General features: G+C 50.9%; 2 protein-coding genes across 3 annotated transcripts in view; both read right to left on the reverse strand.

The window, feature by feature from the left end:
• The window catches only part of RABL6 (RAB, member RAS oncogene family like 6), a 53,501-nt gene extending 41,325 nt beyond the window's left edge, over positions 1 to 12,176 (reverse strand). Inside the window, exons 1-2 of one of the 2 annotated variants that reach the window (XM_063175066.1) lie at positions 11,966 to 12,176; positions 4,582 to 4,716 (exon numbers count right to left, since the gene is read on the reverse strand). In XM_063175066.1, the coding sequence (XP_063031136.1) occupies positions 4,582 to 4,716; positions 11,966 to 12,095 (265 nt within the window). In that variant the 5' untranslated portion in view covers positions 12,096 to 12,176. The remainder of the gene's footprint in view (positions 1 to 4,581; positions 4,717 to 11,965) is intronic. The other variant, XM_063175067.1, reaches the window with a different exon arrangement.
• A 1,125-nt stretch (positions 12,177 to 13,301) lies between these two features.
• On the reverse strand, positions 13,302 to 19,092 carry AMBP (alpha-1-microglobulin/bikunin precursor). The gene is made up of 10 exons (XM_063174692.1): positions 18,894 to 19,092; positions 18,161 to 18,303; positions 17,797 to 17,873; positions 17,183 to 17,296; positions 16,469 to 16,570; positions 15,848 to 15,885; positions 14,959 to 15,037; positions 14,707 to 14,874; positions 14,394 to 14,570; positions 13,302 to 13,456 (listed from the first exon to the last, which is right to left on the reverse strand). Exons 1-10 carry the CDS (start codon positions 19,002 to 19,004, stop codon positions 13,425 to 13,427), a joined length of 1,041 nt encoding a protein of 346 aa, XP_063030762.1. The 5' UTR covers positions 19,005 to 19,092; the 3' UTR covers positions 13,302 to 13,424.
• Positions 19,093 to 19,981: the final 889 nt, after the last annotated feature.

The raw sequence follows: 19,981 nt of genomic DNA on the forward strand, positions 1-19,981 counted from the left end.
TCACATAGTGATGGCTGGATTTCCTTGCTGGTTCATGTCAGGTTTGAAGCATGTTGTAAATACTTTGCACAGACTCTTTTCATAATGTACAGAGGTTTACAAAGCCTTTCAAAAAAGGTGAAAAATCTAATTTTGAGGATAAAGTCTGGTTTATAAACAAGGCATACAACTGGCAAAAGGAATATACACATTTAAGAAAGATCAATCATGGCATTTCAGTGTAAACATGACAGGCAGAGCAGACAGTCCTGCAGCTACAGAAACCCATTCTCTCTGCACATTTCCAGGTATATTTTGTGAAAAATAAGGTCTCACTTGCAATTTTGCTTCCTAGAGCTGCAACATCAATAAATTATAACCAGCAACATCTATTTGAGTTGCTAAAATCTGAAGCAAGACATGCAGAATTCTAACTCCAGTGATTGCTGGTACCCAAAGGCAGCCAATTCATGCTCAGGTGGTCTGAAGGCTGAGTAGCTCTGGATCAATGTTTCCATGGAATCCAAATAAGCAGTCTGATTTTCAGGAAGATGTCCCAAGAAATGGCTGCTTTTTGGAAATGTTACAGGCTTTGAAGCAAAAGCTTGTACTTAGAGCAGCTCTGAACATAAAGCTGGAATAGAAGGACAATGCCTCAGAGTATAAAATAACATCATAGGATGGCATGAGAGTTTATCTAAGTGTCATTATCAAACCAGGAAGCATTTTCTACACAGGACTCACTCTTGGCTTAATGAAATGTTTCAAAATATTGTACAGACAGATTAGGAATAAAGGAAAACTTTCATCTTTTGCTTCTGGAGAAAGACCCTTTTTACATTTATGCATGAAGCAAAATCAGCCTCTGTTTCCCTCACAGTAATTCCTGCTTAACTTCCCATGAGCCAGCTGGGCAGGAGGCACTGGATGAACAGGAGACTCCCCTGGGTCAGCCCAGGCAGTGCCTTGCAGGACTGAAAGTACATGGAGGTACACAGCACAAAAACTTCTGCTCAAACCACTACACCCTACTAATTAACTCAGTCCCTGAATATTTCTACAGATAATCAGACCAGGTAGCTAAAGTCCAACCTGTGAATCACTCACCTGGCACCCAGACAAGCCAGCTCCTCCCGCCAGGCACTGGCACTGCAGAAGCTCTCCCTGTGCCCCTGGGACACAGATCAGCTACTGGAGGCCTGGCCCTGATTCCTGCCCTGCAGCTGGCAAGGCAATTGCAGTGCCTTTCCACAATCAAGGCTTGCTGCAAAAGGGTAAGATATTTGCCTTCCCCAAGTTGTGCATGGGCTCAGTAGGAGCCCAGGAGGCTGACTGCTCTTTCCAGAAGCGCCATGTGAAGCAGGACATCAGGACTAACAGTTCAGAGAAGGGAGCCCTTGGGGTGACCGGGGGCCTGGCAGCAGCACTTTGCTCCTGAGCTCTCCACCTCCTTCCCAGGAGCCAAACACAACCCCAGTTAGGATGGGCTGGTCTGCTGTGTGATTCCCACAGAACTGACACCCTGCTGAGCAGCAGCAGTGCTGGCATCTGGGGAGCTGAACCCCCTGACCCCACAGAGCTGCTTTAAACCCTTCTGGCTGAGGGTTTCTTAAAGAAAACTGCACGAGACTCAGGAAACACATATTTCCACATTTTTCCTGCTGGCTCACAACCAGGAAGTTCTCCCCTTTCAATACTAGTGTCATTCCTGATTATCCTGATCATGCAAGAGGATAATTGCTTTAGTGCTGCTTCACTGGCTTTGGTGTGACTCATACCCAGCAGCATCTCACCTGAAGGAGCTCTGTGGCAGCAAAAAGAATGCCAATTTATCCTTTCAACTGCCTAACTTGGATTAGCACAAACCACAGATCAAAGCACTCCAAAGACCTGTCCTGAGATGCTATTTGACCAGATACTCCCTGGCCAGCTGAGCACTGCTTTCCAACAAAATGATGGAGACACAAAAAGGCTCCAATTGCAAGAAAGCTCATTTAAAACTAAGAACACATTGTAGGTGGGTTCATCAGCAGGAGCTCACAGGCCCTCAGACATTTTTTACCCTCATTCAATGACAGGATTCACTTCCTGTGCTCTGGATCACAGATCCCACAGTGCAAAGCAACTCTGCCAGCCCCCATTCCCATCCTCAGGCCTTTGAAGGATCTCAGTACAACTGTTTGCAAATTTTTATTTCAAACTCCCTTTCTCAGGCTGCCAAACGGAGAAAAACTTGGTGACCAGTATAATTCAAAAAAGTGTTCCTTAGGGTCAGGAATGGTAACTCTTTACTTGGACACAAAAATTACAAATACCCATTACAATTGGCACAGAAAAGCAACTTTGTTCATTCTGAATAAGTAACTCAGATTCTGCTATCTTTATTAATTCCTACAGTATAAAATTTCTGAAGGTCATACATTTTGCATCTAAAATGGAATTCTTCTAAGACCAGGCTATGTAAGAATCCTTCAATATTCGTCAGCGATTCAATTAACCTCTGTAAATATTTGCCATCAACTACCTCGTAATGTTTATTCAAGGTAGCCTGAGAGCATGAACATAGGAAAAACAAACTTTATTTTTCCTCTACATATTAACATGGCCAACAGGGCACGATTTAGACCTGAAACAAGTACTCTGAGGGCCCATATCACCAGTTTTGGATGGAAACTTCTCACAGCAGGAAATAGACTTCACAATGTCTTTTAAATGGGGGTTACTTTTTGAAATGTTTTAAGGAAAGTCAATGGAAAATGTCCTAAATTATTGGAAATTATTACTAAGACAATAGTACAATGTTTTACAATGTGTAAAAGAAACAGTGTGTTTCTTTTACATATTGTAAAAGAAATACAAATGAAAGGCACAGTTTCAGGTACAGCTTTTTCTTTTTTTTCAAGTAGTTTTACAAGGTCAGCAACACTTAACCTTGATAAAAGTCCATCAGCATCTGCACACACTGCTGTCAGCTCTGGCTGGAGAGCTCTACAGAAACACAACACCAAGGTTGGAAGTGGGCCCTAGAAATAACCTATACACCTGTGGGTCACAGCACACAGAAAAGCCAGCCTCAGGTGCAGGTGTTTTCTACCCCAGGATTGCATCAGTGTTGACAAAGCAGTGTCGGAGCCTTAGCTCAGGGAAAGAAATGCAGACACAGGTGAGATGACTGGATCTTCCTCCAAACACCTTTTTGCATGCACACATTTTGTACTTGTTTATGGACACAGTTAGATATGAATAAGCCTCCTAAAATAACTGCCAGCCTCCCAGACTGTATCCAACACAAGTGTTGTGTTACCTGCACCTATCAGAGAAGAAACTCAACCCTGATGCTTTAACGCATGATCTGCAGAAAGCCACAATCAACACTCAGTGCATTCTTTACACTTGGGTATCTAGGAAACAGGAATTTTATTTCTTACTCTGATCTAAGTCTGTTTAGGCTGAAGCATTCAAATTTGATTTTGGAGATAGTTTCCACCATCCAACTTGTAAGCTCTATGTTCATTCCTCAGTAACTGATGTGCTCACATCTGAGAGGAAGGAAGAGGAGTGAGGGGAAGCATGCCACAGCATACATACACCATACAAGAGGTTTGGCTGCAGATGGGAAACACCTCTGTGTGACCCCAGCACATCAGCTGGTGAACACATCCTGTGCCTTTGAGAGCATTATCACGAGACCTAGGCATCATGGTATCACGTGGCAATTCCAATTTGGTGGTGAGTTAGACACAGCACTCAGTTTGGTGCTCACCCCACTGCACAAGGTGTTCTCCCAGCTGGGAGGAGTTGGGCAGTACCTGATTCAACAGAAGATCAGAGTGAGCCACATGGACAATGTCTGATAATGATGATAATGACAAACAACTGCTGACCCTTTCTGTACAGCATGCTCATTCTTATAGAGCACTTTCATACTGATTCAGGAGCTCATCCCACGAGGCTATGGAATTCTTGATCAGCAACCTGAAAACTGGACTTAATGCATTGTTGAATCACAACACTTCAGTGCCTGCAGTGCCTTTTCCAGGTGGGATGTAGGGCTTTCAAAGCCACTTGCAACCAGTAAAATAAAAATTAAAACCACACTGCAGCAATAACTTATAAAAGGCACTGGCACTTCTGTGCTTCAGTAAGCCAGCCTAGAGCTAACAGTACTACAATAATTTTTGAAATCCTCCCCAGTCACCAGAATCTCTTTATATTTTCATCAGGGAAATCCAGTTTGCACCATGTATCTGCTTCTAGGCAACCCAGTAACACCCAAAGCACAGTGGCCTCAGCGACAGATTTACACAACAACCCTCCTCATTAACATGTCACGTGTATTTTCAAATGCTTCAGACCACCTATTAAACTTCCCTTGAATTGTGGCTTCCACAGACATATTCTTTAGCACTTATAACATAGAGCGTCTGACAAAATTAAAAACATGACTGAGAAACTATGAATAATAAATTAAAAAGCCTGAAGAGAGACCATTTTGTTTCCCAAGCTGACAGAGAAGAAAAAAGCAAATGAAGTTGCAGTGGAATTTCCTCCCCCAAGGCACTGTCCCATGACTGTCACTCCTTCCACCCTCTTCCATCTTACTTTTGTAATTCCAGTGGATGCTGGTGACTTGGATCTCCTGAGTTGGAATATATTCCTCAATAAATTTCTTTCCCTGCAGTCGGTGCCAGAGTGTGGTTTTTCCAGTGTTCCTGTCCCCCCGGATGACAATTTTCACTAGAGAAAAGAGCAAGCAGACAAATAAAGTGATTAAACACCACTTGAGGAATGCTGTGAAAAGCATGCTAACTTTTTGCAGGCATTATTCAGATGTAATTAGTCCTCCCATACTACACAGGCACGATGGGGTTCATTAGAAAACATGAGCCTCAGTCATTTAAATCACTGTTTATTCAGCAACTCATACCAGCTCAGCAGAACAAACCAACAGCAAGCTTGAATCTTCAGAATCTGCACAACTCCAGCCAGCTGAGCCTCTGCTCTTTGATGGACACACTTGATCCCTCAAGCAAACCAGTATCAGCTTGGTTCAGGCTTTAAAGGAAGCAAAGGGCTGAGCCATGGCTGGACCAAGAATTCCTCTAGGAAAGGCAGAGGGGAGCAGTGACACAGCCAGCACTGGGGGACATGAGCTTGGAACACCACACCAACCATGGATTAACACAAGAATACCAGGTGGCTTTCCCAAAACTCGTTCATCAAGGAAAAAAAGAAAGATGTGGGTACAAGGAGTCTCCTGCACACCCTTCCCACTGAATGCAATCAGACTATGAGCCTCCACATTACGCCACCAATATGACAGACAGGACGAGCCTTCCCTGAGCTGTCCGTGCCCAGCGGTGCAGCTGCATGGTGGGGACCTCCCCTGGGGCTGGGACATCTCTTAAGCTTCTCCTTGAGGCAGAGACCTTTTAGCCCTAACAGATCAGGAGTCTAATCTGAGCTCTGTCTGAACTGTGGCTGGACAGTCTGCCTGTGAGTCTCCCCTTCTAGAACTGGAACACCCCTCTGGGTCTGAGGTCCCGTACCTGGGAATAAGAGATCCCTCCTTGCCCAACAGATCCTCAGTAAGGAACTGCTGGCATGTGGCATTAATACTAATGAAATTGATACTCAGTATTAATTATAAACTCTGTATAGATAAGTCCATTAGACATAAACTGTCCAAGGCCAAGTCTGAGACTAAGATTGGACCCAGAAGCACCTAAGCTCCATCAGGAGTTCGGAAAAGGGGGTCCCCTCTAAGCCTCATAATTCAGGAGGGTCTCTGTGTAACTCATTCCACCTCAATTCCAAGTCGATTCTCCTCAGGGTGTTTCATGCATGTGGTCAGTAACAGAGTGAACACTGCCATTGACATTTATCAAGTTGCACTTGAACAATATCATACCTAGACCACTTTTGCTTGTACAGCTGCTGCTCATTCTTTAGGTGATCTAAATCACCCATTTGCAACAACCTCCCATCCTCCTGCCTTCCTCTACCTCTCCCTGGCCCTTAAGGTACCTTATCATATCCTATTCCCTTGCTGGCCTTTTATGACAGGCTCTTCCTTCCATTACCTCCTGTAATTCCCTTTCTCCTTAAACACTTCTCATGCCTTGAGAGAACAATCACAGAATGATTTAGGTTTAGAATTATTTGAAAAGGACCTTTAAGATCAACTATTCCAACATTCCCTCAGCAGTACCAAGGCCACCAGTAAACCATGACCCCAGGTGCCACATCCACATGGTTTTTAAATCCCACCAGGGATGGGAACTCCACCACTGCTCTGAGCAGCCATGGCTGGACAGCCCTTTCTGCAAACAAATTTTCCCCAATAGCCAATCTAAACCACTCCATGTGCAAGTTTAGGTTGTTTCCCCTTCTGTTACTTGTTACTTGGTAGAGGAGGCTGATGCTTACTTGGCTACAACCTCCTGTCACCAGGCCCTTGTGTTGGCTGCTTCAGTTTAGGCAGAAACCCTTTCAAACTCTTCCAAGGAAAGCAAGTGTTCAAAATATCATAAATTGTAACAATTAATATAATGAACTTTCCAGAGTCAATTCAAACATAATCTTGTTCTTTCTTAAAACACTACCTTTTATTTTCTAAATTTTCTGTTACATTGTGGAATTTTTTTTCTTTTTCAATGCCATCTTTGTTTTTACTGGCAACTACATGGCTACTGAGAAACATAAGCTGAATTTTTATTCAGCTGAATAAAACTGAATTTTTATTCTTGTGTTTTGATTCGGACCTATGATCCCCTGGAAAATGGGCCGCCTCAGACACATCTAATGGCAGTCAGGTGATTGGCATTAGGTTGATCATCATTAGGTTGATCATTAGGTTGATCTGAGACAGAAGGCTGCCTTCTGCTGCAGTTCAGGAGCTGCTGCAGTTGTTTCAGAGAAGAAGTGAAGAGGTCAACTTGAAGATAAAGCACACAAAGTCTGTGGATGAATTCTGCCATTGCAACAGTTCCACTGTGCTTTTTTCTTTTCTTTTTTTTTTTTTTTTTTGTAGTACACAGAGGTTTATTCTTTTTTAGAGCTGTTTATTCTTTTCAAAATAACTTACCACACCAGGAGAATAAAGGCAAAAATGAACACAGTATTTATAGGCTGACTTCACTTAAAGGTCCCACAGCATCTCTGCAGACACAACAAACCAGTTCCTGCATTTCTGGTCACCTTGTGTGTGGTTGTTTCCTACTTACAGATGGGAAAAACAATCAGTAGAACATCCCTTTGATTTTTTGGAATCATGAAGCCAATTCATGGCATAGGCAGAATGAGACTCCATTTGTCCCCTTTCAAACCTAAACCTTTCCAAGCTCTCACTGCCTGCCCTAAAACGTTCAAATTCATATCCCTGCCCTGCCCTGGAATCCAGCATGAGATACTAAAAGTGAGTTTAAAGGGACAAATAGACCTTTCTTTAAATAGTCAGGGTGCACCTTCAGGATCACTACAAGATAATGAGTTGTGACCTCTCCCCAGAAGGGACAGTCTTACTTCATGCCCACAAAACTTTTTATGCACTTAAACATGGAGCTGGATCAAGAAACTGAACTGGCTGAGAAATAACCTTGAAATTATCCATTTTCATTTTTCTTCTCTAGCTCCATGCCCAACTGAATGAGCAGTGTATGGAAGGCACGACTGGAGTGCAAGGGAATGCCCCCCAGCCCTAATCACCTCACGTTTAGATCAGTGCCAGGTGCTTGTGGCACCACACATTCAGTCTGAGCAGTCCAAGCACTCTCCATTAGAATCTCTCTTCTCTTACATAGTACAAGTTCTCACTCACTCTTTTCCTGAAGAAGGAAAAAGTCTTTAAAAACAGAACAGGAAGAAGGCAGGTGACACAAATAGGCTTTGGCAAAGCAAAGTCTGTATGTGAGACTTTGGCTGGGGCAGGTGTGCTCAGTGACAGGCACCTGCAAGGCAGGAAAGCCTGAATGAGCTTCCAAGCACAGTCAGGCTGGGGCATCATAGGCCTGGGCTGTGGCTGAGTGTGGAAAGAGAACAATAACTATAGGCAAGGTTAATTCTATCAAGTAAAACTGTTGCCTTATTTTGATCTGAAGTTAAATCAGTACTTACTGCAAACAGACAGAGGTTTGCAGCAAAGACAGAAGAATTATCTGTGAAGAAAAGGGTAGGGATGAGAAAAAAAAGAGACAAGGAAAAAGTTAAACAAATCACTTTATTCATAAAGTCATTGCATCAGGAAAACCAGAGGGATTTCCATTCTCAAGATGGGGAAATGGAAGCAGAGCAGTGACGATACAGGCCCAGAGAACAGGTCTGAGACCAACTCAGAACTAGAAATCAGAATTCCCAGCTTTGCCCACATTCCTCCAGGACTCTGCAGCAAAGATCCCAAAACTAACAACCCCACGGAGAGGGTCATAACCTTACCCTCATTAAGGTCTTTGGGATTTCAACTGAAATGCTTGGAGCTTACTCTGCTGCCAAAAGCAGCATCCCCTGCTCTGCAGAACCCCCCCAAAAACACTTCCCATAGGCACAGGCCAGACAAAGCAGGGCTGGCAGGAGCTGCACAAACACCTGTGTCAGCCACAGGAGAAAACAAGACAAGGTGGGAAGTGGCAGGAAGAGGAGAAGCCTTCATTTTGGGAGTTGTGCTGAATGAAAATACCTAACAATGAGTCTGGTAACTACAACTCCCAAGTAACACAAAAGAAGTAAGGACTATAATGCTTACTAAAAAGGTACATGGTATTAATTAAGCTTTGTCTTTTGAGGAATATGTTAGGCAAAAAAAATAATAAGGAATAATGAGGAGAGGGAGTGGGGGCGAATTCCTGGAGCTACTGCCTTTGGTATCCCAGCACTGGTGACAGCCTGTGCTCCAAGCACACACACAGCAGTGAGGTTTGTCAAGTGACACACTGGATGCAGTGTGTAAAGCCCAGAGCAAAGGTTCCATGTCTGGGGAATAGAATGGATTAACATTTAGCACCTCCACGCCTTTTGTTCCTGTCCCTGATCAGCAAATCCCAGGATCATTGTTTGCCCATCACTGCCTAACATAAATGGTCACGTTTGAGCACTCTGGTGCTCAAAATTAAGTTCTGCAATTGCTCTTGTAATTTGTTGAAACAAGCAGTGCTGCCAAGCAGTGCCACTTCCTCTTACTTGCTCTTGGCACGCTCCCTACCAGGGCCAGCACAGCCCTTGGAGGAGCCAGGCAGCACACCTGGTCCAGGGTACCCCAAGGAGGAAAACAAGAGCAAGTTTTCACAAAGACTGGCTCCCCAGCCCTGGAATCATGATCTCCTATGAAGATTCCAGCCATGACATTCATGGCAGAGACCCATGTCATTTTCAGCTCTGTGTTTGCTGAGTGCTCAGGGAACTCTGGTGTTAACTGATGCAAACCACAGCAGCTCCAGCTCCGTGCAGAGGGTACAGAGTGTGTGTGCGCTGGAGGGCAGTATGGAAATGCTTCTGTTTTACAATAGGATGTCCCAAGCAAAGGACATGATTGCTGACAAAGGCTGGTACTGGTCTCTGCACTCATCATTTCATTAAAAATCTAAACCTTCCCAGCCCACAAAGGTCTTTCTTTTGAAAAGCTGACTGTGTAGGAGAGGGACCATCAAAATAAATCATTCAGGTTCAACTCAGGGCTCTGTTCTACCTAGGGTCTGTAACTATCAGTGCCATTCAAACACCTCACAGCCTCTGGCATCACCTCAAACATGGGGCTGTTACAAAATGCACCTGAGAGCTGCAGGGCTGCCACAGCAGGGGTGCTCTGAGCCCAGGGAGGCACCTAGAGCCAGGTACAAGGCCTGTGTCCCAGCCTGCTGTATCAGTGAACAATCCAATATATTCTCAGCATACTAAGTATATTTCTGGGAAGCAAGCAGGCTTCATTCAGGATCTGTAGCGGTCTAATGCAGCAAAGAAACATTTCTGTAAAACAAATCACAGCACCCCTTGGTTTAGTTTTCAGGCAGTTTCAGGGAAACAGAAGAGTTGTAAAGATCTTTGTGTGCTAACGGTGGCTCCAAACCACATCCTGCACTCCTCTGCTCAATGTCAGGAATTTGCCAAGAAAGGAGAATTGGCAATGCACAGGATTTGCAGGTCTGCCTTTCCTGAGCAATGGCCCTTGTAAAGACATTCCTTCACAGCCCACCTTCAACTGAGACCACCTCACCATGCTGGGATGCTCCATCTCCCAGTGCTATGGCTATAGGGGGTACCCAGAAGCCTTTCACAAGCCAGCCTGCATCTCTTGTAAATATTATATAACAGTGATGCTGGGAAGAGTTACTATGGAGATTGGAAAGCTTGCCTTAAGGCAGTGACAGAAAGCTGCAGTTTTCAGCTATGAAGCAGTAACTAGAACACAAATCCTGGTAAGCCAGAGCACAAACCAACCATCTTTCCTGAGGCCTTTCACTAATGAGACAAAAAGCAGTGAAACTGCAGCTAGCATTTTTGGCCTTGCACAAACAGCAGGCAGGTGCCCATGCACAGCTCTGGCACGATGCAGTCACCACGGAGCAGAGCTGGTCCATCCTGTGCCAGCAGGATGCAGCTGATCTCTTCCATCTGCAGCACAAACCTGCCCTGTCTGAGAAGGCAGCTCCTGGCTCTTACATAATTCACAAGCTGGTATTAGCTACCTGATCTCTGGCACTCAGCTGCCCATGGGGCACACAGGTCCTCTGGGCTGTGGCCACATGAAGCCTCTGCACAAACCCAGAGCCTGAGAGCAGCAGATCTCCAGCAGGTGTTTAAGGATGCAGCGCTGTGTTCCAAGGCAGCACCTTCATCCTCACCCCCAGCTTTGACTGGAAACCCAGGCTCAACAATCACACTTCTACTTTTCACGCTCAGGATTGCTTGCTAAGACACTAATTTTATAAATTAAACAGCACTGGTATATCTTCAGGCGTGCTAGGGATAAAGGCACCAAATGCTCTCTCTAGTAAAACAGAGCATTTCGAAACCTCAGTCCCAAAGCACAGCCATAATATTAAACAAAGAGAAAAACACCCCAAACCTCAAAGTGTAACTTCTCCATCACATTCTGGTTCAGACTGAGATCCAACAGCATCTCTATTCCTCCAACACGTGTGCCTTCACAGAAATTATCCAGTGCCACATTCACAAATCAGTCTTTTTCCCACCTGCCAATCTCTCAGCCTTCTGCAATCTGCCTTCCCCGCCTGCCTGGATCTGCACAGACGAGCTGGTACTCACAGCGCTCTCTGGAACCAGCTCTATTTTCAGCAGGAATGACATAACTGCTGTCCCTATCTCACAATTGTCACTTTGGGAAGTATTTCACATACTTGCAGTGCCCTCCTGAAACACTGTATTAGAAACCACTTTTACTGAGCTCCAAGGGAAAAATGCAGCTCAACACTGAGAGAAAAAGAATTCTGAAAGCGTTCCTCGATAAAAGAGCAAATGTATGAGTTGCAGAAAAGACAGTTAGGATGAAATGACGTCCCAAGGGCACACAGAGGTATTTACTGTCCACCTTTTACTAAAGCCTGACAGGGCTGAGCTTTTTAATAGACTCTTATCATACAACCATTACAGCTTAATTGCAAGCACTATTATCCTGCGCTGCAGGGAAGATCACCCACGCACTCAGGGGAGTTACCCTCTCGATGCTCGAACTGACACAAACTGATGTACCAGGCACTCTCTCCTGGGCCACAGCCGGCAGGCAGCGCTCAGGAACGCTGCTGCACCGCCGGTCCCGAGTCCTGCACCGAAAGACAAAAGTTTTCCATCCCTCACTCCTCCAATGACCTCCAACATTTAATTCCAAACTTGGCTTTGAGCGAATACGGATAAAAGCACCAACCCGCACAAAGAAAGCGCACACACTCCCAGCCCGGGCACGCTACGGGGCACCGGGCCGGGCCGCCCGCCTCCCTCCCGGCTGGAGCAGCCTCCCCGGCCCGGCGCTCCGACTCACTGTTATATTGCACTCCCTTGGCGAACCTCCTCTGCAGCGCCTGGTTCATGGACTGCAGCCCCGCGGGGATGTTTTTGTCGCGGACCGCAGCCTGGTCCGAGCCCACCAGCTTCTTCAGGGCCGAGAACATCTTCGTGGTCCCACAGCTGCACGGCGGGGAACGGGCCGAGCGCGGGCTCAGGGGCCGGGCGGAGGCACGGGGCGGCTCAGGGCTGCGGCGGGGCCGGCCCGGCCATGCGGGGCGGAGGTGTGCGGGCCCGGCCCGGCAGGAGGAAACTGCGCCGGCGGAGGGGAGGCACTATCGGGGCATGTCCCGGCGCGGGGCGGTGGAACCGGTGCCGGGGTCCGGCACGGGGCGCTGGGGCCGGGCCGCTCAGCCCAGCCGGGGGCTGGGGCCGGGGGCCGGGCGTGGGAAGCGGGGGCGGCGCGGGGCTCCCGCCGCCGCCATCTTGGCTCTTCCGCCTCACCGCGGGGGGCCGGGGCACGCGCGGCGCGGGTACGGCGGCCGGCGGAGGACAGAAGGGCGCGGAGCGCGGTCGCCGCTGCGGTCCCTGGGAACCCCCCCGTGACCCCCTCGAAGGCCGAGTGCAGCCCGACACGCCCGAGACCCTCCGGTGTGACCCTCCTGGGAGCGCCACAGCCCCCCAAGAGTCTGGCAATCCCCTCTTGGCAGCTTCATAGCCCCCCCCACCCGTGACCCCCATAACCCCTCACGAGGCCACTGCAGCATCCCTGGGACTACCCCCAGAGCACCCTCTAATCCCTTCCCGGGAGCCCTGTGCCCTCTGGGACTGTCATAACCCGTGTCCTCCGCTTTTATGCCAGCCCCATTTTCCCGTGACCCTCGTAACCCCGTAACTGTCCCGCGACCCTCAGGGTCCTCTCTGACACCCCGTAGTCCCATGCTGCAAACCCCATATAACCCCCTCGTGGTTGCCTCATCCCCTGTGCCCCCCATCTCGGCCGTGCCCCCCACACGGGTCTCCCCGGTCCCACCGTGACCCCGAGCCAGCTGCAATCATTCACCTTTAGGGAGGAGCAGACACTTTTACCCTCCCTCGCTGTCCCCTTCCCGCAGCCCAACCCCATCTCCTGGCAAATGGGGGTCCTGGTGAGCCCCATCTAGCAGGACCCCTGAGCCTCTCGGTGCCCCCCGGCCCTGTGTGGGCAGAGGGCAATGGCCTGAGGCAGGCCAGCGCCTCAGTGGGGAGAACCCCATAACCCCACCGAGGTGGGGACACCCACCAGGGAGGCCAGAGGGGACCCCACAGCATCCCCTGCCCCTCCTGCACCCCTCACCCTGCTCCCCACCAGCCTGAGCATTGATACTGCGCTCTTTGGTCACATGAGGGACATTTACTGCTGGAGAGACATTTGCAATCTGCTGGGCCACCACAGCTGTCAGCACTGTCCTGCAGGACCCTGGTGCTGGATGCTGGCTCTTCATCCTCTGCCTGCATCAGTTGGAGAGCTGCAGGAACTCCTCGTCCTCTGCAAGTGGAGAGACGCAGCAGGTAATGGGCTGTCCTGCACTTTGTGTCCCACCACACGCCATGGTGGCATTAATGTACTTTATATTGCTGGCAGGGATTATAAAAGATGGGTTTTGCCCTGAGACAGGCTCCATCTCCCACCCATGGGGTCAGGCAAAAGCCCCAGCTCCTGCCCTCCTGGAGCAGGCACACCCAGGGCTGGACAAGGTGGAAGACACCCCAGTCACCCCTCTCTGCAGGATGATTTTCTCTGCCAGACTCCTGACAAACTGGTCATCATTTCCCCTGAGGGAGAGGTGGTGCCTGTTGTGTCTCCCACAGAGGTTCAGTACAGAAACCCCTGCACTGGCTGGAGCTGGGGGGCCTGACAGATAGCACAGCCCTGACAGGGACCCTGGCTTGGTCCTTAGTTGGTGTCAGGATTCCTGCACCACCAAGTCTTTCAGCCCGGGGCTGTCACCTCCACTGCTCCCCACTGCACCCCAACCTGCTTGGGGATGTTCCTCCTCTCATCAAGACCACACTGAAGTTCAGTCATGGCCTCAGCATGTCTGCAGCTTGCCCAGCCCTGCTCTGCCATACTGTCTGTGGGCGAATGGCCATTTTGCCTACCCAGCACAGATCCCTCCCGGGCACAGCACAAAACCATCCCACACCCATCACCAACCCATGACAAACCCATCACAGCCCAAGAATACACCCATCCTGGTCCATCCTGACCCAGAATGGCCCAGAATGACCCATCCCAGGCAGAGCACAAAACAATTCCAGAGCCAGACTGATCCTTAACCCACGGTAAACGCGTCCTAGGCCCATCCAGAGTGAGGACAGACCCATCCAGAGCCAGGACAGGCCTGTCCCCACCCCAGGCAGACCCAGTGCAGGACAGGAGATGTTGCAGGCTGCTGCCCTGGGGTGGGGGCCAAGGGGAGTACCTGCCAGCTGAGGAGCCCCGCAGTACTCCTTGCACTCCTTCTCTGAGTAGAACTGGTTCCCGTTGCCCTTGCAGCCCCCATAGATGAAGGTGACGCACTTGCCCTGGGCTGCATTGAAGGCCCAGCGTGTCAACAGTGCCTTGCAGGGACCTGGGACGATGGGCAGCCTGCAGGCAGCTGCAGGGACAGGAGTTGCATGAGGCAGGGTGTCCAGGGACCCCCACACGGATGCCAGGCACGTGGCATTTGAGGCAGCGCTCAGATCCTTTGTGATGCCTCAGCCAAGGCACCTCCAGTGCCCCCAGCCTCTCACCCTCGGTGCGGCACGCCTGCAGGCACTCCTTTTCTGAGTAGAAGTTGTTGCCGTTGCCCAGGCAGCCTCCGTAGTGGAAAGTTTCACAGGCCATGGAGGAGGAGTTGTAGAAGAAGCGGGAGAGCATCCCGCTGCAGGGCCCGGGGTCCCGGCTCAGCCGGCACGAGTCTGCGGACCAGCACACCACGGCTCACAGGCAAATGGGAGGGCAGCCAGGGGGATCCCAGTGCAGCCCCCTCCCCTGGGACCTACCTTCCTTATTGCCCATGTATGTGGGCAGGGGTCCTGCAGCTGAGCCCTCCTCCAGGGGTAGGACTGCTCTCCGTGCTCTCTGCACCAGTAAGGAAGCACAGAGCTGCCGTCAGTCCCTGCCTGTGGGACCTGCTGCCCACCCCACTGCCCTCAGGGTGGGCTGTGCCAGGGGCACCTCAGGCCACAACTCTCCTCTGTGCTCCCAGCACATCTCCAGTAACTGATCTTGGGTCTGCAGGCTGTAATCCCTCCACACCTCATGATCTTCCCAGCCCTGTCCTCTTCCAGGGTGGGGTCCACAATCCCAGGCTGTAGATTAAGACACCCAAAGTGCCCAAGTCGTGCCTCATGCTGGGGATGTGCCTCAATGATGTGTTACCTGCCCTTGAGTCAACTGGGTTGTTTCTCCTATGAAAGTCCCATTCCCCCTTGAAAATCTTTCAATACCAAGCCCTGAGAGACTGGGAGGTGCTGAGTGATGCAAGTTGAAGGACCAATGGGTGCTAAGCTCCCCCATCCCTGGAGAAGGGGCCTACAGCCTGGCTGGGAGACACAGACAGGCAAGGAGCAAGGAAACACCAGCAACCTTCACACTGTGAAAAAAATCAGAGTAGGAAAAGTCTCCCACTTGGAAATAAGCTCTTGTGCCCACCTGGCCACCAGGAGCCTCCCCCTGCAGCCTGCGCCTGCCCTACCCCCATCCTTGCAGGCAAAGCCCATCAGCAGAGCTGGAAGAGCAACTCGCAGGATGGTCAGTGGAGTCACTGCCCAAACAACATGTTCTGCCCATGGAGCCTTCTCCCTGGACACCCAATCTCCAGTGAGTTTGGCTTGGAAGGGACGTCTCTGGCCTTGATCCACTTCAGAAGGTGCCAGCTGGCCCACTCACCTGGGGAGCATTCTCAATGTCTTGAGGAACACATTCACCTGGCCCAGGAGCAGGAGAGAAGATGAGCAGTGTAAGAGGAGAGGTGTCCTGACAAACTTCAGTGAGTCCAGCACTGTGCACATCCAGGACCCTGGGCAAGGGGACTCCCTCCCAGTTCCACTCAATGTTATTCCCTCTTTCTGTTTTCCACCTCTCCCTTGCAGAGGCACCATCCTAAAATGCCCATGTCCCTGAAATCCCCACACTCCCCCTGGGTCCCCCCAAAATCCTACACACATACACACACCCCCCACCCACACACACACCCTCCATCATGCTAGCCCCTTCTGAACCCCAGACTGAGCAAGGAGCCTCCCAGGTGCTGGCAGCACCAGTGTCCCATGCCCTCATCCTAGTGGTGTGGTTTCATTGACCTGACAGCCTAGCACGGACCCCTCTGGAAGCTGATTTCTCTGGTGGAATCCTGACTGACACATGGCCTTATTTCCTTTTCATTCCATGCTATCAAAACATTTGTCTCTCCTTCCTCCCTCCTGACCATCCCCTGTCTCCCCAGCTTGGCAGAAGGGGCAGCTGGAGTGCTCTGGCAGCATGAGAGGCACACGCCCCATGGGAGGTTACCTCTGTTGGCCAGGATGAAGATGGAGTCTTCGGGGATGCCCATCTCCAGAGCCAGCTGATGGAAAGACTCCATGAGGTCCTCCCGTAGCTCTGGACTCCTCCCTGGGAAAGAGAATAGGCTGTGAGCAGGGTTGGTGTGGGAGTGCAGTCCCCAAGCACACAATGAGCTTGGGTGGCTGCAGGCAGGTGCAACACCAGACTCCTGGTCCATCCCAACATAGAATCAGGGAAGCAAAGATTGAACCCAACCACTGACCCAGCATTGCTATGTCCACCCTAGAACATGTCCCTGAGCTCCACATCTACATGTTTTTTGAACCCTTCCAGGCACAGTGATGTCACTGCTTCCCTGGGCAGCCCGCTGTTCCTGACCAGCCTTGACCAAGGGCTTGGACAAAGTGGGTTTAATATTTCTTAATCATGGAAGACAGCATCTCCTGCCACTTCAGGGCTGGGTTTCCTCTAAGCAGATATCACCACCTTCATCCCAAAGACCATGTTGGTTTGGATGCTCACATCAGTGCTTGATGTGGCTCTCATGGGGCCATGAGACTCCACCTCTGCCATGCCAAAGACGAGCTGGTCTAAGACACCATTTCCAAAGCCCATGGTCAGGTCCCTTAAGGCCAAGGGAGCTGAGAGACCCTTATAGGTGGTGTTTTTGAGCTGTGCTGGTCCACCCAGAGCCTGCTTGCCCTCAAGTGCCAGACATACCATACAGCTTCAGGGTGGTGCTTGGACCAAAACTGCTTTTTTTCTTCATCAGAATGACAGCATATTCGTCATAGTTGGTACGGAGCACGTAGGACTGGATAGACACATCCCATCCTGGGTGAGCAGAGATACAGGGATGTCATTCCTGCCCCTCACGGTGAGATGGAGCAGTGTAGGACAGCCCCAAAGCTGGAGGCTGAAATCAGGCATCTAATTAAAAAACTGTGATGTTTGGGAAGCAGACTCAGATACAACCATGAGTCCCTTTAGGCTCACCAGTCTCTAAGCTGAGGGGATTGGAAGCCAAGAGCTGCGAACAACTGAGATGCCACTAATGCTCCTGAAGTGTGGCTGGTCCCTGCCCCAGCCTGGGACCCTGTGGACAGGAGTGACCTGCTGCCAACATCTCATCATCCTGTGGCTATGCAAGGACAGTGCTCAAACAGCCCTTTCCCTGCGGCTTGACTCTATACTTTGGCTAGAAATGTCCACATCAGAGGCCACCCCACAGTGTGGAGTGGCCTCTGAGCCCTGCTCTTCTGAACCCCTTCCACCTCTGCCAGCTGTCCCCAGAGCTGGTCCCCATCTCCCAGGCATGCCTCACCCCAACTCACTGGGGTTGTAGTAGGTGTATTTTCCAGGGGTGCTGGTTTTCTGGTACTCCCCTGAGACTAGTGTGCAGTCACCTTGCCTGGAGAGAGGAAGAAAACAATTAGCTACTTGGTAGGATTATTTTCCCTGGTTATGGCATAAATATCATGTCTGGGGCACAAAGGACATTGTGCAGGACCCTTGAAATCGTGCTGCCCAAGGTATTGGGTATTTGAACCCAATCCATCCTCTCCTCAGGGCTTGGATGCCAGGCAGAGCAAGTAACCCCTATGTCTTCCCAGCCCCTGGGAGAGGGAGCACTCCTGGTGTGATGGCTTTGGAGAAGGCTCAAGCACCTCCAGCAGTGCTCCCAGCAGTGCCCCATACCTCAGCCTGGTGCTGGTAGTGCTAATCTGGTCCGTGCTGGGGCCAGGACCCAGCACAAGTGTGCCCATGCTGAACTTCTCCTTGTAGTTCTTCATCCATTTGCAGGTGGTGCCGATGGCGATGTCGAACCACTTGCCGTACATCTGCAGGGAGATGGGAGACACGTCTGCACCGTGAGCCCCCCTCACCAGGGTGGGACAGAGTCCAAATATTCCTGATGCAGGGAGAAACTGGGAAGTGATGGTGCAGGGTGCAGAGGCCAGAGCTGCTGCAGGATTTGGAAAGTGTATCAGCACTGAGCAGAACTTCCCTTGGTTCCCTGACTATGAGGCAGGACTGGAGGCATCAGGCTGTCACCCACCCATGTATACCAGTGAGACCCAGATGTGGGCACATGTGCAGGGCTGCATGAAGCCTGGCAGGGGACAGGACGCATTGAGGGGGATCTCCCAGGCAGCCTGCATCCTGGCATGCTGAACCACAGCCTTTCCACAGGACTCATCTGCCCTGCTGCTCAGACTGCAGCCACCCTGCCTGGGGTTTGCCAGGATGAGGCCACCCCAGAACCTGGCACCTCCTGAGTGGCACCCAGGGAGTGCCACACTGCCAGTGCCTGTCCCACACAGCCTGGCATGGACATAGCCATTACTGCCCTTCTTTCTGGAGGAAAATGAAAGAAAGCTTACCCCATCCCTTTTGCCCCCAGAATTAAGGGACCACAAGCTGCCATTACCCGCTCAGCCTCAAAATTCTCCTGCACTTGGATATCTTCATCCTGGTCTCCGATGGGGGTTCCACGAGCCACAGTGAGGAGGAGGAGGGAAAGGAGACCCCAAATAATCATGGCTGGTGGCTTCGGAGTGCTGCTGAGCCTGAGCGCTCCAGTGGGATCCCGGACTCTGCGCTGCCCCCGCTGTGCAGCACTGTGACCTTCAGACCAGGGCCGGCGGGGCCAGGCACCGAGCGGGGGGGTGCCGGGGGAGGTGGGGTGTGCGGCCCCGGGAGCACCGCTGCCCTCGGCAGCCCTGGGGATGTGCAGGGAGCGGAGCACCCCACCAGCCACACCCGGCTGAGCTCCTCACCCTCACCTGCTCCTGCACTATGGGGCCAGGAGCTGCCTTTCTGGGGATGTGCAGGGAGTGGAGCACCCCACCAGCCACACCCGGCTGAGCTCCTCACCTGCTCCTGCACCATGGGATCAGGAGCTGCCTTTCTCCTCTAGTCTATGTTGGGATTCATATTCCTGCTCTGTCATCCTGCAAAGAGCCCCCAGCCCTGATGGACCAGTTAGGCCCTGTGGTGAGGAGAGCACGGAGGGACGCCCAGCACTTAGCCCAAGCTATCTAATCAGTATCCATAGGAAACAGAGCCTGAGTTTCCTGCTCCCCTTTTGGAGCCCTTCCAGGCAGTCCCAAGCTGAGGGCCAGCATCCAGGATCCGGCTGGGTGTGACCCATCCCACAGTCGAGGGTCCCTGGGCCGGGAGGAGCGGAAAATGTTGGGCCATCCTCAGTCCTTCCCAGCAGTGTTTGCCTTTGTTGGATGATTAACAGAAACCAAACAGCGCGAGGGAAACTGCAAACAGAGCAAAGGGCAGGAGTCCCTCTCCAGGCGGCCACGGCCCAATATTTGTGGAGAAGGGCCAGAGCTGGCGGCACACTGGCAGAAGTCAGCCGGACTTTCACCCTCCGCTCCCCCGCGGTCACTGACGGGCTCCTGGATAAGGCCCAGCAGGTGCTGCTGCCCGGGCACGGGCCTGCTCTGGCCCGGCAGAGACAGCCTGGACATCTCCACAAACACATCTCCTTGCCACATCCCGGCG

Source organism: Melospiza melodia, chromosome 22, assembly GCF_035770615.1.
Source record: "Melospiza melodia melodia isolate bMelMel2 chromosome 22, bMelMel2.pri, whole genome shotgun sequence".
Classification (NCBI taxonomy): Eukaryota; Metazoa; Chordata; class Aves; order Passeriformes; family Passerellidae; genus Melospiza; species Melospiza melodia.